Below are 14126 nucleotides of genomic sequence, written 5' to 3'. Positions count from 1 at the left end.
TAATGTTGTCACATTATTTATGTAGATCTATATAGTTATTATAGTAAATATTTGTAAATAAAACACAGTAAGAGAGCTATATTCTATTGTTTGCACTACTTTGTTATTTGGCACTTTTATCTCTATATTATAAAATATATATTTTGGTATGTCATCTCATAACCTTAATATTTGTCCTGTTATTCGGTGTTTAAATAAAAAGACATTCTCCTAAATACTTCTCATATTATATATCTTTTAAGTTATATTTATCATATCAGACATGGAACAAAAAAGGCAACAGAACTGGAAAAAGTGTTTGTACCAAGTCATTATTTTGATTTTATATGAAGCAGAGACATGAGACAAAATTCAAACTCAACCAGTTTTCTCACAATTTTTTTGTGATTTTATGCTACATGCAATACCAGTTTTTATCCAGCAGACTGTTTTCAAGTGGCGCTCCTTCACTCTGTTTGGTTCACAGGTTTGAGCTAATTATCAGCAGGTGTTTCTTGTCACACTGTTACTACAAATGTCCTCCCAGCACTTTAACCACATTGAGATGGATGGACAGCCTCAGAAAAGTAATGAAGCACAGAAACGGTAGTAGGAAATTTCAGAGGATGTGGCTGAACTGGCTTCTGCTTGTTTTTCTCAACACTGCTCATTCAGTGAACTCATTCTCTTTTGAAGCTGATGACACTGATCCAGAGGCAGAATGGGACTCGATGGAAAGTTTAACATTAAGCGTAGATGAATATGACCGTGATTTGTTTATGCCAAAAACCAAAAGGCTCTTAAACACGATCCGTCCGCTAAAACTACCGGCGTCGGTACGAATTCCAGCGGATGAACTCTACAAGGAGCATTTCACCCCTGAAAAGGGTGGTAAACCGATGCCTCCGCTAGTCAAGTCAATACTTCTTCCCGCAGCACCTACCGCGATATCCGGTACTCCGGTCTCCGGTGCGCCGAAGATTGTGGAGGTTTTGTGTTACCTGGACCGGATGTACGTGAGAGTCCTGAAGAGGTTTTGTACCAGTCCCGGCGCGTGGACGCACCTGAAACTGGGAACGTGTGCTGTTAATAAAGCCACGGACACTCACTATTATCTTCTGTACTCTCTGAAAGAATGTGGCGTAAAACGAGAGGTGGGTGACTATATGACCACCTACACACTGTAGCTAAATTAGGCTATCATTTCACTTTCAAGTGCTTAATCCTGTTGTGTGTACATAGTTCAGTAGTTTAGGGGCTTGACAGCCGCCTTCTACAACCGAACCGCGGTTAATGACGTATTTAAAGCTGCAGTCCATACTTTTTTTTTTTTTTAATTATCCAAAATCCATTTGAGCAAGTACTTAACCAGCCAGTGTTCAAAACTATCGCCTTACTTTAGCCCGATTCACAACGGTAAGCTTGTAATAAAGTTTTCAAATTTGAGCGGTATGGGTATTTGCGGGAAATTTGACCATGGCGCTGTGTCATTACGTCACGTCTGTAAACAAAGTTGTCCGGCTAGTATGCTATATCGCAGGTGAGGGTACTGCAGGTGACGGATCGTTTAGCCTTTTCTCACAGCAGCTGGAATAAATGGTGGATTGTAATCAGGGGCGTGATGTCATGCACTCATGATTTGAGGGGGCAGGTGGGGGCGCTCGTCATGCTTATGTGACCCAGTAGCCACAATATAACTGATGGGTTTTTTTTTTTATTTGAAATATTTCCAAACGTGTTTAACTACATCAGGAAATATCTCGATTGTCAAACCCGTGTAAGTAAATGCATCTTGCACTAGATTATTTGATCTATAATGGGCCAGGGGCAAAGTAGAGTACTAGTGTAATCTATTAACTGCACATAAAACCCCCACTTAAGTACCAGATATGGGTGTCAGGCCATAAAATATTTTTAATACGACTGACTTTGTTTAATGTGAGTTTAATAACAATATTGTAAGTTACTAACATTTGCATTTTACAGAGAGTAAAGAATTTACATTATCAAAGAACATTTTCACTTCAGTCTAACCAGAGTTCAGACGATCTCAAACTCCCATTTAAATCCCTGAAGCGGTTTACACTGTGAAATGAATATCTTACTTGCATTCGTACGCAAATCTGCACTTTGTTTATAATTCAGTCAGCGAGCAAGTGAACAAAACACAGCGTTTCAGCAATGACTCATCTGAACGCTTCTGATTGTTAATTGCGTTCATAAGCTCAACAGGATCGTGTGTGATTGGTTATAATGCAGCGCTGTACAAACATGTCAGATTTGAATTTAGCAGCTGATGCTGTGCCGCACTGAACGATCGAATCACACCGGTGCGATTGCATCAAATATAAAAAAGTATTATGCCATTTTATTTTTGTCTTTTGGAAACTGCATTCTAAATCCACTTGGCTCAGAAATCTGAGGGGGCACGTGCCCCCTCACTTGGAATGGGCATGAGGCCTCTGATTGTAATCCAGTAAGGTCGAAACGATGATCATCAATGACTGGAGATTCACCCATAGTCAAATTTAAATCTACAGGTAAGGCTAATACACGCACTCACGCAATGCTGATGTTATTAATGTCAACAATTCAAAAAAAGTATAAAAATGATAATTGGCACAATTTGATGTGATATGAGCTAACAGATTGTTAGATTTAATCACCATTGATAGCGCAATTTGTCATGCTTTTTTCCTCAGTTGATTTGAACAAAAGTGGCAGTTGTTACTTACCTGTTCAGATGACGTTCTCCAGTGAAAACTCGTGTTTGGGTCATACTTTCAAGATGTACTAATCTGTGAATACAAAGTGCAGTATCTGCAGACTGATGGCCACATTAGATTCATCCGCGCTTGAGCCGTGCCGGTGCACAACCCACACAAGGAAGATAATTTTGCAAGTAGGTGCAATTGCAGGCTTTCAAACAGAGATGGTGACAAAGAGGCAAGACTTGCGGACTGCAGCTTTAAATTCGCATCAGATGTGAACAAGATGCCTCTTTAGAAGGTAGTTTGGTTAAAATTGCAGAACACAACGAGTCTATGGTTGCTGTAACCTTAATTATGTCAAATAGCGGATACCAGCGTTGCCTTGATTACCACGGTGTCAATTTCGAGAGAGAGTTGTTTACATGCACGGAACGATAATCTAGGGGATTCACTCACGTAAGCTACATGGTTCAATGCGGTGTCACTCCTGAGTCTTTACAGCGTGTACGTGGCCTTTTGGTGACATGTTTAATTTCAGGAGGATGCCAATCGAGTGACTTACATGAACACACTCCACTATACACCAGCTGTCACCGGGTTGATTGTGAGGGACCTGCCATTTTCGATGCCTATTCGTTGTAGCTACACAAAGTAAAGTGGTTTTTCATTTCTGTGACATGATTTTAAATGCTAAATTCAAGGTTTCATTGGCTTTTTATTTTTTTTTACATTTGAAGGTTCCATCGCTCTTATCAGGTTGGATTCCTACCCAAGATAGCAGGTGGAACCATTTACAGGGCCCTACAAACTCAAGCAGGGTTCTCCATTATGGCAATGGACGGTATATTATATTTTGTTTTATAACACAAATGCATAGTTTGAGTGGTTAATAAAATAAGCTCCACGTTACTGGGTTTAAGTTCTCCAAGATTGGCCTCATTTTCATCCTCGTTTGTTTGAGGGACTTGGCAAATGTATTGTTTGTGATCTGCATTATGCCACATTCTGTTGATTGAGATTAATTTATACTGCACTAAAAATATTATTTTTAAGTGTAAACTGGTTTGTGGTTTCAGCATCTTGGCGCTTGCTTGTTGATGGCCAGAGTTTTGTCCTTGGCAAACCCATATGCTTTGAAGCCAAAGGCCCCAGTGATGCAAACAAACGTCTGTACCTGAACCGTTGTTTTGTCAGTCCCACTCCAAACCCTCAGTCGATGGAGAAATATTCTGTGGTGGAGAATTATGGGTAAATATGATCTTTTCATGCTGATTTATTAAAGAAATCAACTTGAATGGCTTTCCACAATTTAAGTGTCACTGGGTTAAGTTTGACTAGCTTAGATTTACTTGGGTCACTGTATTAAAGTCCACATTAAATCAGGACCACACGAAATGAATTCCCCTTTTTTTTTTTTTTTTTTTTTTCTCCCCCCCCCCACCAAAATTAGCAAGTGACGACGATCCAAAAAGTTACAGATGGATAAATCAAATCCTTCCTTTTCCCCCTTCTCATTATACAAGAAGACTGCATCACAATGGAGAAGACATGACCATAATTTTTTTTTATTATCATCTCTGTGTAGATGCCTGGTGGACAGCAAGAACAGCATTCTGACGAAGTTCCACACCAGTGTTAACAAGATGACTGTGAGGCTTTGCGTTGCAGCTTTTCTGTTTAAAAACATGGTTTCTCTGCCACAGTCCAAAAAGGTAAAAACATGAAGCATTTATGAAACATCTTAATGAATTCCTGGTTTGTTTGACCTTATTTTATTTTTTTTGTATTATGTTTAACTCCTCTCTTCCCTTTGTAGACCATGTTTATGCATTGTGAGTTGGACTTTGGACCACAGACTCCTACACCAACTGCCAAGTCTTGCACGTACAATGCAAAAACCAAGATGTGAGTTAAGCCCATAAGGAGCAGAAATGTACTCCCAAAATTTCTGCTCTAATGGTTATATCCCCTTTGCATATTCTATTAAACTGTTTGCGTGCGTTTTTATTAATTTTTAAATGTATAAAGTGTTCAGTTCATCTATCCCAGTCTGAGAGTATAGTAATTGTAGATGTTTGTGTGCTTTAGGTGGACTGAGCTATATGGCGACGCCACTGTCTGCGACTGTTGTTCATCTACATGTCCTACTTCTCAACTACCATCTGGTCTGTACAAATGGATTTATTTCCTAAATGAAATTGTTTTATTTACCCAAATTTCTTCCTTGCTGACCAAGTTTGTTTCTATCAGATAAGAAAATGATCACCAGTGAGTCTTGGGACTTGAAGATGCGCCCGGAAACCTCATCAACTCCTTCACCAGAGTCCATGCCTGCATTTTCTTTATCTGACCATGATGACTTTGAGTTGTTCTGGGAATCAGATGATTACTAGGAGGATGTTTGTTTTTGTTTTTTACAGAACGCAGATGTCTTAAGGACTCTAAAGTGCCAATTTTGTGGTTATGCCTTGTGAAGTTAATGTGATAAACTGAAGTTACAAATACTTTTGTCTTTTTACATTTGTCACCCATGGAGTGAATGCATTATGAAATGTAAATGAACAGCTGATCAAAAGTACATCTACACATTTCTGGCACAGTATCAAAATTAAGATTTTATTTATTTTTTTTATAGAAGGTTTCTCATTGACCCATGTTCATACACCAACACTGGCATATTTCTAATCATCTCCAGTAGGTGTCTATTTGTTTTTAAGTACAACGCTTCATTTGACAATGGCAGAAACAAGTTAACTGGTTTTCCCACTCTGAACTCTTCTGGAAATCCAATCTCACTAGGAATGAGACGGTTCCCAACCAGAGCATGGTTAAGTGACTTAGCTTTGACTTTTTGCTGTAAGAATGTCAGCAGATCATTAAGCCTGCAAGCCATCTGCTCAGGATCCCAAGATGAGGGTTTGTTGACCAGAAGATGTAACAGTGCGTTCTTCAAGTGGAAGCTTGTTAGTCCACATGGTCCAGTTAGGCCAGTTTGGTGTTTGTGTAGGAATGAAAGTATTTGTAGACAATGAATATGGCATGCGTTGTTCGGAAGTGAATTGGTTATGCGTTGAAGAAGGGCATTTTCATAACGTGTAAAACATACAGGCCAATGGGTGTCAGAAAAAATGGCGGAAGGAAGATATGGGGTCAGATGTACCTTAGAGTCTTTAAATCTGACTACAGGTGTGAGTTTGAACCAAATTACTCTCCCTGACCTGAACCGGACTTTGAGACTTCCAGGGTTTTCCCTATTCTGGAATATTAGCTCAAACTCATACTTGTGGCTGATCTCATCCCATGCTATCCTAATAGCTGTCTTAAACCACTTCACAACATGTGTTTCAGCAAGATATGAGCTGTTCTCTTGGCATAGAAGGTCATTTATGTTGCTTTCAGTCACATGAACTTCTTTTTTTATCTGGATGTATAAGACACAACGTATCGTCATCATCTAGGTTGGAATTGCTGCAAGGACAGATGGCTAAACTGGCGTTGCCTTTGGTCATCTTGACTCTGCAACAGTACTGGATGGTTGAAGAACCTCTACTTTCTTTCAAAAGCTCAAACTCGAAACTATAAGGCTTTGGAGGGACGATGGGTACATGGATGTCACACACGACGCTCTTTCTTGAAGCCCATTGCTCGTATAAGCTGCCAACGCCAACAAAGTCCTCAATCTCCATGTCTGAACCTTTAGCCCTCACAGCTTCAAGCAGGTCGTTCACAAAACCCTCCACAAACTCACAAGTTTGCCAACTGTGACTGGGTTGAACCAGGACACACTGGTTATGGAAGCTAGTTAAGGTCTTGGAATCAAGATCAGAAACCTTGGAGACGTTCAAGCATCTTGGTGTGTTCCTTTGCGACCTGGAACCCTTTCTGAGGAACTTTTTTAAAATACGATAAAATGAAATCAAGGAGAGTGTCTTCCAAAGGTACCAACTGTAGGTGTCCTCTTGGTCACTAGATTGTTTTCCTTGAGTTATCATTGTCAACCTTTGACTTGAAGTTGCTATTTTTTGGTCGATGAGTAATCCCTGATCAGCTTGATGTTCATGATGGATGTCAGTCCGGTCAGCTTGTGGCTTTTCTGGCTGTGCCGCATCCCCCTGAGAGACATTCTGGTCCACAGTGGGCCCTGACTGGTCCACACTGACATGCTCTTGTGTTAGGCCTTCCTTTGGCATATGCAATGTCCGTTTGTCTGTGTCAATATCCAATATTTCCTGGTCATCTGGTGCAAATGCCTTTTGGCGGAAGTCATTTTGCTCTCCCACTGGGGACATTTGCTCCTCGTGCAGCACTGTGGTCTTGACATTTGGCGTAATTTGTTGAACATCTGACGTGTCCCCCTCTCCTTTCGGCACCCTGCGAAGACTTTGTGACTCTTCCCAATTTGAATGTGGCAGCTCCATGGCAACATCATGCTCCCCTTGTTCTAGCTTTGCCCCCTCCTCTATGAGAAAGTGCTCATGTTCTTGCATGCTCACCATGATGTTGTCATCTTGGTTGTGAAAGACATTGTGGTCCTTTGAGAGGAGCAGACTGACAACCACGACAAACACGTTTAGTAATGTGTCCTCCATCCTGTGAGTGAAAAAAAAAGTTACTTCCTGCTCACAAAGCTGTATTTTCTGTATTAAAATATTTGAAAATCTATAACCCGCATTATTAGCAATAAAGAGTTAACTGTTTGAGTATTGAATTGCTTTTGAAATATATTACTGCTTTTAATGTTCTGGTAGCACTTGTGTCCGTCATTCTGAAATATTTAATTTACGTTATCCAATATTGCTTGATGGATATTTTATATATACGATTAAATAACTTACCTTTCAGAACCTGAACTTTAGGCACAGAAAACAGAGTCTCTCGGTGTAAAGCCGAAAGTATAAATTGGCTGAAAATGTTTTTGCAGAGCTCAGTTCGGTTTTTTGTTTCTCACACAGGATGTACCCTGTCAGAGTTTGAGTTTGACAGCACACTTCCTGAACACTGTGCTGTCGTACAACCCTTCCTCTTTTTTAAAATAGTACACCAGTGACACACCTCTACATGCAATGATATATGCAGGTTTGTCCAGTTGCTGTGTATGGACCATAAGATAAAATGTGAATCATTCCGTAGTCAAAATGAACCTTTTTTGTATGTAGCCTATTATTAGTGGTGCTTTTTAAGCTATTAATTCCAGAACTTTTAGAACTTACTTTAGACTTCACTTTGAACACTCAAATAATTATGATCCTTTAGCTGTCATCCTTTTAAAAAAATAGGGTTTAATTTAATGCTGTTATGGTGTTGCACTGAGTTTATGAATGAATCTCCAGTAAATCATTTAAAGCTGCAGTCTGTAACTTTTTTTGGTTAAAAATGATCCGAAATCAATATTTGAGCAAGTACATAACCAGCCAGTGTTCAAAACTATCGCCTTACTTTAGCCCGATTCACAACGGTTAGCTTATAATAATTGTGATTGCGAAGTACAGTAAATATCCACACCGGTGCGGTGAATGACTGCCACACATACTCTTCAGAACATTAGATTCATCCGAGCCGAAGCTGTGCCGACTCACAACCCACACAAGCTAGATAATTCTGCACACAGCTGCAATTCCAGGTTTTCAAACAGAGATGGCGACAAAGAGGCAAAACTTACGGACTGCAGCTTTAAAGACTCATGATAGTCCAGCAGACTCACTGTCGCCACCTACAGGTATAAAGATGAAGTGGTGATCAAATGTGAACGAGAGAACCTTTTTGGTGAACAGATTTGAATCACTGAGGGGAATCAAAATCCCACTAATAATATTTTCTGGGATGTGTTGTAGTTTGATAATCAAGGTAATGAACACAGCCTTTGTCAAGTCAGAGTTAAAGAGGTATCAACTCTATAATGCACTCTCAGATCAAACTTACAGCACCCTGGCAAACTACAACACACTGGCATTGTGGTCACGACTTTGCCATGGTTTAGCACCAGTCACCTTTCCTTAAAGGTGCAGTATGTAAGTTTTTGATTCTACTAAAGCATAAAAATAGCATAATATGTTTGCAGATATTTAAGAAGCATGCTAAGTTAACATACTTGTTTATCTGAAAAACAATGCTACCATCAGTTATTCTCCTTTGAAAATGTGCGTTCCGGGCCGGAATGTCGGTCTCTGTTTTGGTTTGTGAAACCAGCCCACTGCCAGTTTACCCAATTGTATTTCGTCATCCCGGGTTGCCAGTTGGTGGAAAACATAGAGTATTTCATTCCATTCATCGTCAAGTGCGCTCGTTCCTGTTGGTATCATCAATCTGGCAACCTTAATCTGTGCATCAAGTCTGAGGAGGAGGGGCCGGGTGAAAAAAACCCTCTCCAATATTTTGAATTTGGACTGCAATACCTAGTTCAACCAGTCGGTGTCAAAACTACATACAGCACCTTTAAAAAAAAGTAGAATTGTTTTTAAATTGACACAAATCTCTATATCTTGACTTTACGGTCAAAATTTATTTTGTTTGCCATATTTCATTAGCATTTGGATGCATATATTCTGCTACATTGTACTGCGTACAGACTAGCTAGTAGGCCTACATACATACTGTATTGCTAGCCGTGAGTTTTAAGATTTTTTTCAAGGACATATGGTTGAGTTAATCATAATTGTAAATGATTCAAAAGTTTTCCACCTACAGTACCTGGAATCCCACAGAAGATTAAATTTGAATAGGGAGAGGCAATACCTTTGCATGTGCTCTGCCTGTTACCATGGTATCACCAGTTATGTAAATACATGCAATCTACTATATATACACTATGATAAAATACAAAGATATATTTTTGCATTAAAACTGAAATCATGATGTTTGCAAGGACAAAATTACAAACAGACGGAAGATTCAACAGATTCACATTTCCACCTAAGAGCTGAGAATCTTTTGCATCACATGGAAGAAGGTGTGTATGTTGTTTTGTGTGTCAGAGAGAGATAGTATGAGGGCTGAAACAGGTAACAAATCCTTTGCTTCGACAGGTGGATGAATATTTGGGAACACATTGCAAAATTCTGTAAGTAGACAGATTTGTCTTTTGAGCGTTTTGCTGTACGTAGCTGGAGCGTAGTTAGTGAACTGTGTTGTGACCCAATGGGTCTAATTATGTATAATTCATCAGTGCACATTATTCTAAAGAAAAAAAATGTTTTAGTAGTTGTCTAAAAGTCACTGCAAACACACATTTTGGTAACACTTTACAATAAGGTCTGATTGGTTAACATTAGTTAATGCAGTAACTAACATGAACTAACAGTGAGCAATGTATATTTACAGCATTTATTAACCTAATAATGTTAGTTAAAAAACAATCACGTTCATGTTAGCTAACAGTGCATTGACTAATGTTAACAGATACAACTTTTGACCTTTATGACCTTAGTAAATTTTGAACTAAGATGAATAAATTCTTTAAATGTATTGTTCATTGCTAGTTCATGTTAACTAATGTAGTTAATAGCAGATGAAACTTATTGTAAAATCCATTTTTCATTATTCAGTTCTCATAATTCCCAATCGATTTTATACATATTCTTTTCCTCATTAAATATCCAGTTATGGAAGTAAAATAGGTGTCAAATGTGTTTCATGTTGACTTCAACATAAACAATACACATAAAAAGTATTATTATTATTATTATTGGCATCTGTGGTTCCATGAAGAACCTTTAACATTAATGGAACCTTTCCATTGCACAAAAAATTATTTATAGGGGAAAAGGGTTCTTCTGATCACTGCAAAAAAAAACTTTTAGACCCTTTGTTGAAAACTTTTATGAAAGACATTCTGCATGTAAAATATCAATATTGACCCTTAAGTAACACAGTTTCTTCTCATATAGGCTTATATCAGGATAGACCAACCAACATATCAACATGGATAAGTTCCGTATGATGGCCCAGATTCTCCAGTCCAACCAAGAGTCTTTTATGAATGGTATTTGTGGCGTCATGGCCCTGGCGAGCGCTCAGCTCTACACGTCTTTTGAATTCAACTGTCCCTGTATCCCTGAATACAACTACTCGTATGGGATCAGTATGCTAGTTATTCCACCTATATGGTTCTTCCTTTTGGGTTTTGTACTAAACAACAATGTCTCGATGCTGGCGGAGGAGTGGAAACGGCCAGTGGGACAGCGGAGGAAGGACCCTGCGGTCATGCGCTACATGTGTGTGTCCATATCCCAGCGATCGCTCATCGCGCCAGCCGTTTGGATCTCAGTGACTCTAATGGATGGCAAAAGCTTCCTGTGTGCCTACAGTATGGACCTGGATATGTCTGAATTTGGCAAGAATGTAAGTGGACACGGACTGTCTCAAGAGGACCTCTTACGAACACTGGCCAAAATACCATGCAAGCATATATATGATGGCCAGCACATCCTATCGAGAGAGGCCGCCACCAGATACATATGCTGTATTTCACAGGTAAAAAGATCTGCTTACTGCGGTATTTGCCACTGCTTGATATGAATTCAAAATAGTAGCAGGACTCCATTAAACAAAATTGCATTTTACATGCTGTCTGAACTCAAAAAGTACTCATAAATCACAACAGTTTGGTTCTAGAAGGAAAAATTATTAATTTGTCTATGTGAAATGTGAAAAAAGTGTATATTTACAAGTGTAAAAAAGTGTAAATTAAAAAAACAAAAAAGTTACTTGAAATAAAATATAAAAAATATACTTCAATTTTACCTAGTTGCCAAGGCAACATTTTTTATTTCCATTTAGATGATGTACTAAAATAACTAAAACTGAAATAAAAATGAATAAAGTATAGACATAAAATTAAACAAATATAAATGACAAAAACATACAACAAAATAACTAATACTTTAAATTTAAACAGAAAACTAAAAATAGAAGCTAATTCAAAATATTAATAAAATAAACTATAGTATATCACATTAAAGGCAGGGTGTGTGATTTTTCAAAAACACTTTAGAAAACTGATTCGGGCCGAATCGCAAAACAAACTTGTAGCCAATCAGCAATAAGGGGCGTGTCTACTTGTGATGTGGAGGAGAGAGCTTTCAGTGCACGGGACGGACATTAGCCGAGCCGAGCGACAGAAATATAGAGATGGCAGATAAAAAACAAAAGAGGAAAACGTCTGCTGAACGATAAGGCAAGAAGTAGGACCCGTGTAAATATCGGATCAGCTTTCCAGCGCTGGAGAGAACTCAAGGAGTGGAGGCCTGCGATCGGATGCCGAGGTTGCTTTGTTTCTTCTCAATAGATGAGTAACACCGTGTCTACAACAGCTAAAGTCTGCCTACACTGGCCGCGATCAAACAACCGTTGAAAACCATTTGAAATGTGTGTCAGCACGTCATAAATAGAACCTGGCAGCAGTTTTCTGTCGGGGAGCTAGCACTGGACAAAATGGCGATTGTAGCATGAATGCTAACAAAATTCAAGATGGAAATGTCAGTGATAAAACTGACCTTAATGAGGGCCAAAATTGCATCAAACGTGGTTATGTGAATCCTGGCCTGGATATTTGCCAAAGCGAATTGGGCAAGGAATATGACAATGCTAGCTTTAGCATTGAACAAAATGGTTTTACGAATAAACATAGCAATGCTAGCACAAGCCAAAATGGATTCATGAATGGTTGTGTCTCTTCTACCAGTAATACTCAAAAGAAGGCATGGGCAGTGTATTATAGCAAGGTCTGAGATATATAGATGCCACGGCTGACAAGAAATTCAACTATATTACTTTTCTAATGTATGTTGTTTTAACCATCAAAATACATTAAGGTAAATACATAAGGTCTTTCCAGTTATATTACGTATCGCATTAAATAACCAAAGCAATGAATTATAATTATAGTTTGATCGGTTACACTTTACTTGAAGGGGTGTGCATAAGACTGACATGACACCTTCATAATTATTACATGACACATGTCATGAATATGAAGGAGGTTTTATGCATGTTTATGACAACTGTCATTAAGTGTCATTAAGTGTCATTTTTAATGCAAATATGACATTATTTGACCTAACCCTAACCTAACCATAGCCCATAACAAAGACATCTCAAACAATGTCATCTTTGCATTAAAAATTACATAACTGAGCGAATGACACTTAATGACAGTTGTCATAAACATGGATAAAACCTGTGTCATGTCATGGTTATGAAGGTGTCATGTCAGTCTTATGCACACCCCTTCAAGTAAAGTGTAACCGTTTGATCTTTACATTATTTGCTCTATTAAAGATGTGGCACTTTTTAGAGTGCAAAATATATCTGTCAGTAAAAGTCGTAAATTAATGTGAGCAGATGATGAATAAAGCACAAGAATTTTATGCAGATTTGAAATAAAATGCTGTCTCACTTTTTTGCCACCAGAGGCCACTATACAGCACATCTCACCACATTTGACACACTCTTCATTTTCTCTAGTTCAGTGGTTCTCAATTCCAGTCCCAGCTACCACAGCTCTACATATTTTGCATGTCTCTCTTATTTAACACACTTGATTCAGATAACCAGCTCGTTAGAAGAGAGCTCCATGCGTGAACTGTGTTCCGATTGACATGGTCCCTACACAGTGCTCTTTGCTCCTTCCTCTGTAAATAAATACAATTTCAATTCATGTCTCACACACTTTAATGGCCTTTGAATGGAACATATACAGTATGTTCCCTTCGAATTGGAATCATGGTGGAATATCCTGTGATGCCCAGTCGCAGGGTCGAATAGAACAAACATCTGAAGTGATAAGAGAAACATACTAAATGTGCAGAGCAGTGGTACACGAGGACGGGAATTGAGAACCACTGTTCTAGTTGATGTAATTGTTCTACTAAAATTTAGCTACTTATTTTTTGTTGCTCATTTCATATCTAGCATTGTATGAACACTTAATAGACAGAATTAAATAGCATTTTCACACTTTTTGCATTCATTGGAAATGACACATTAAAAAATATTCTGTTGTAATATTTACGGTGACCTTTCGTTTGTTTACTTCACACTTTACATCATCTCATATTTCAAATATGCTCTTTACTGACAGCAGTTACAAAGTGTAACCACTGTAACAAAGTGCACAAACTTTGTTAGGGACAAAATTATGCCACACACCCACATGTCTGGTCAGCTATCCTTGTGGGGACTCTCCATAGGCGTAATGGTTTTTCTACAGACCGTATATTCTGTTGTCCTACACCAACCCTACCCCTAAACCTACCCCTCACAGGAAACTTTGTGCATTTTTAGATTTTCAAAAAACTTCATTCTGTATGATTTACAAGCTTTTGTACCCGTGGGGACCACAATTTAGGTCCCTACCTTGACATGAGTCCCCATGAGTCTGTGTGTAGTCAGGTTTAAGTCCCCACCAGAATAAAAAAACAGGTATATGTGTATATATAT

The 14126-nt window shown here is 38.6% G+C and overlaps 2 protein-coding genes and 1 pseudogene across 2 annotated transcripts; 2 read left to right on the top strand and 1 right to left on the bottom strand.

Moving 5' to 3' along the window:
- Window positions 1-527: 527 nt before the first annotated feature.
- On the top strand, window positions 528-5193 carry zp3c (zona pellucida glycoprotein 3c). Its single transcript, XM_016269283.1, has 8 exons — window positions 528-1133; window positions 3229-3341; window positions 3428-3531; window positions 3767-3938; window positions 4276-4402; window positions 4507-4595; window positions 4779-4855; window positions 4941-5193. Exons 1-8 carry the CDS (start codon window positions 549-551, stop codon window positions 5081-5083), a joined length of 1410 nt encoding a protein of 469 aa, XP_016124769.1. The 5' UTR covers window positions 528-548; the 3' UTR covers window positions 5084-5193.
- On the bottom strand, window positions 5101-7594 carry LOC107583168 (inositol 1,4,5-trisphosphate receptor-interacting protein-like). The gene is given in 3 exon segments (XM_016269282.1): window positions 5101-6103; window positions 6105-7280; window positions 7526-7594. Coding segments are annotated over 2 exon segments (1959 nt in total). The 5' UTR covers window position 7280; window positions 7526-7594; the 3' UTR covers window positions 5101-5319.
- Window positions 7595-10565: 2971 nt separating this feature from the next.
- On the top strand, window positions 10566-12580 carry LOC107583215 (calcium homeostasis modulator protein 1 pseudogene; annotated as a pseudogene).
- The last annotated feature ends 1546 nt before the right edge of the window (window positions 12581-14126 follow it).

The sequence above is a fragment of the Sinocyclocheilus grahami genome, unplaced genomic scaffold (assembly GCF_001515645.1).
Source record: "Sinocyclocheilus grahami isolate Dianchi unplaced genomic scaffold, SAMN03320097.WGS_v1.1 scaffold51.1, whole genome shotgun sequence".
NCBI lineage: Eukaryota > Metazoa > Chordata > Actinopteri > Cypriniformes > Cyprinidae > Sinocyclocheilus > Sinocyclocheilus grahami.
This window is presented reverse-complemented; position numbering and strand designations above follow the sequence as displayed.

Coding starts and splice junctions, on each gene's coding strand:
- zp3c (XM_016269283.1), top strand. CDS start 549: ATGGACAGCCTCAGAAAAGTAATGAAGCACAGAAACGGTAGTAGGAAA. Junction 1,134..3,228: donor AATGTGGCGTAAAACGAGAG/GTGGGTGACTAT, acceptor GTTTAATTTCAG/GAGGATGCCAATCGAGTGAC. Junction 4,856..4,940: donor TACTTCTCAACTACCATCTG/GTCTGTACAAAT, acceptor TGTTTCTATCAG/ATAAGAAAATGATCACCAGT.